The 387-nt window shown below is 71.1% G+C and overlaps 1 protein-coding gene across 1 annotated transcript in view; it reads right to left on the bottom strand.

Moving 5' to 3' along the window:
• PLXNB1 (plexin B1) overlaps positions 1-387 on the bottom strand; it is a gene marked incomplete in the record, with an annotated part of 39138 nt that overhangs the window by 24248 nt on the left and 14503 nt on the right. The window contains 1 exon segment of the mRNA XM_027769315.1: positions 32-376. Coding sequence (XP_027625116.1) covers positions 32-376 — 345 coding nt within the window.

Raw genomic sequence — 387 nt, 5'->3', positions numbered from 1 at the left:
CTAGGTAGGCCCCCGGGGCCCCGTCCTCCGCGCGGCCCTCCTGGGTGTAGCAGGCATCCCGGGTGCGGTTAGCGAGCCGGTCCACCTCGTCCAGGGGGAAGGCACAGAGAGCAGAAGCCCCGGACGCTCCAGCAGCTGCCGAGGGGGGTCGGCCCGTGGCGGGGGGCGCAGCTGAGGAGAAAGCTGCAAAGAGCACCACCCCCCGAGCCACCTCCTGGGACGTGGCCACAGCCGCGGCCTGGATCAGTCCGTAGTGGCCACCCTGGCAGGCAAGGGGCAGCTCCACGTAGGAGTAGTAGTGCTGGTCCCGGAGGCACACGCGGGACACGTAGGCGCGGAAGGCTCTCGATGGGGCCTGCAGGTCCCGCCGCAGGAAGAGGAAGCAGG

The sequence above is a fragment of the Tupaia chinensis genome, unplaced genomic scaffold, assembly GCF_000334495.1.
Source record: "Tupaia chinensis unplaced genomic scaffold, TupChi_1.0 Scaffold149184_1, whole genome shotgun sequence".
NCBI lineage: Eukaryota > Metazoa > Chordata > Mammalia > Scandentia > Tupaiidae > Tupaia > Tupaia belangeri.
Note: the sequence above shows the minus strand (reverse complement) of the source record. Positions and strands in the feature narration are given on the sequence as shown.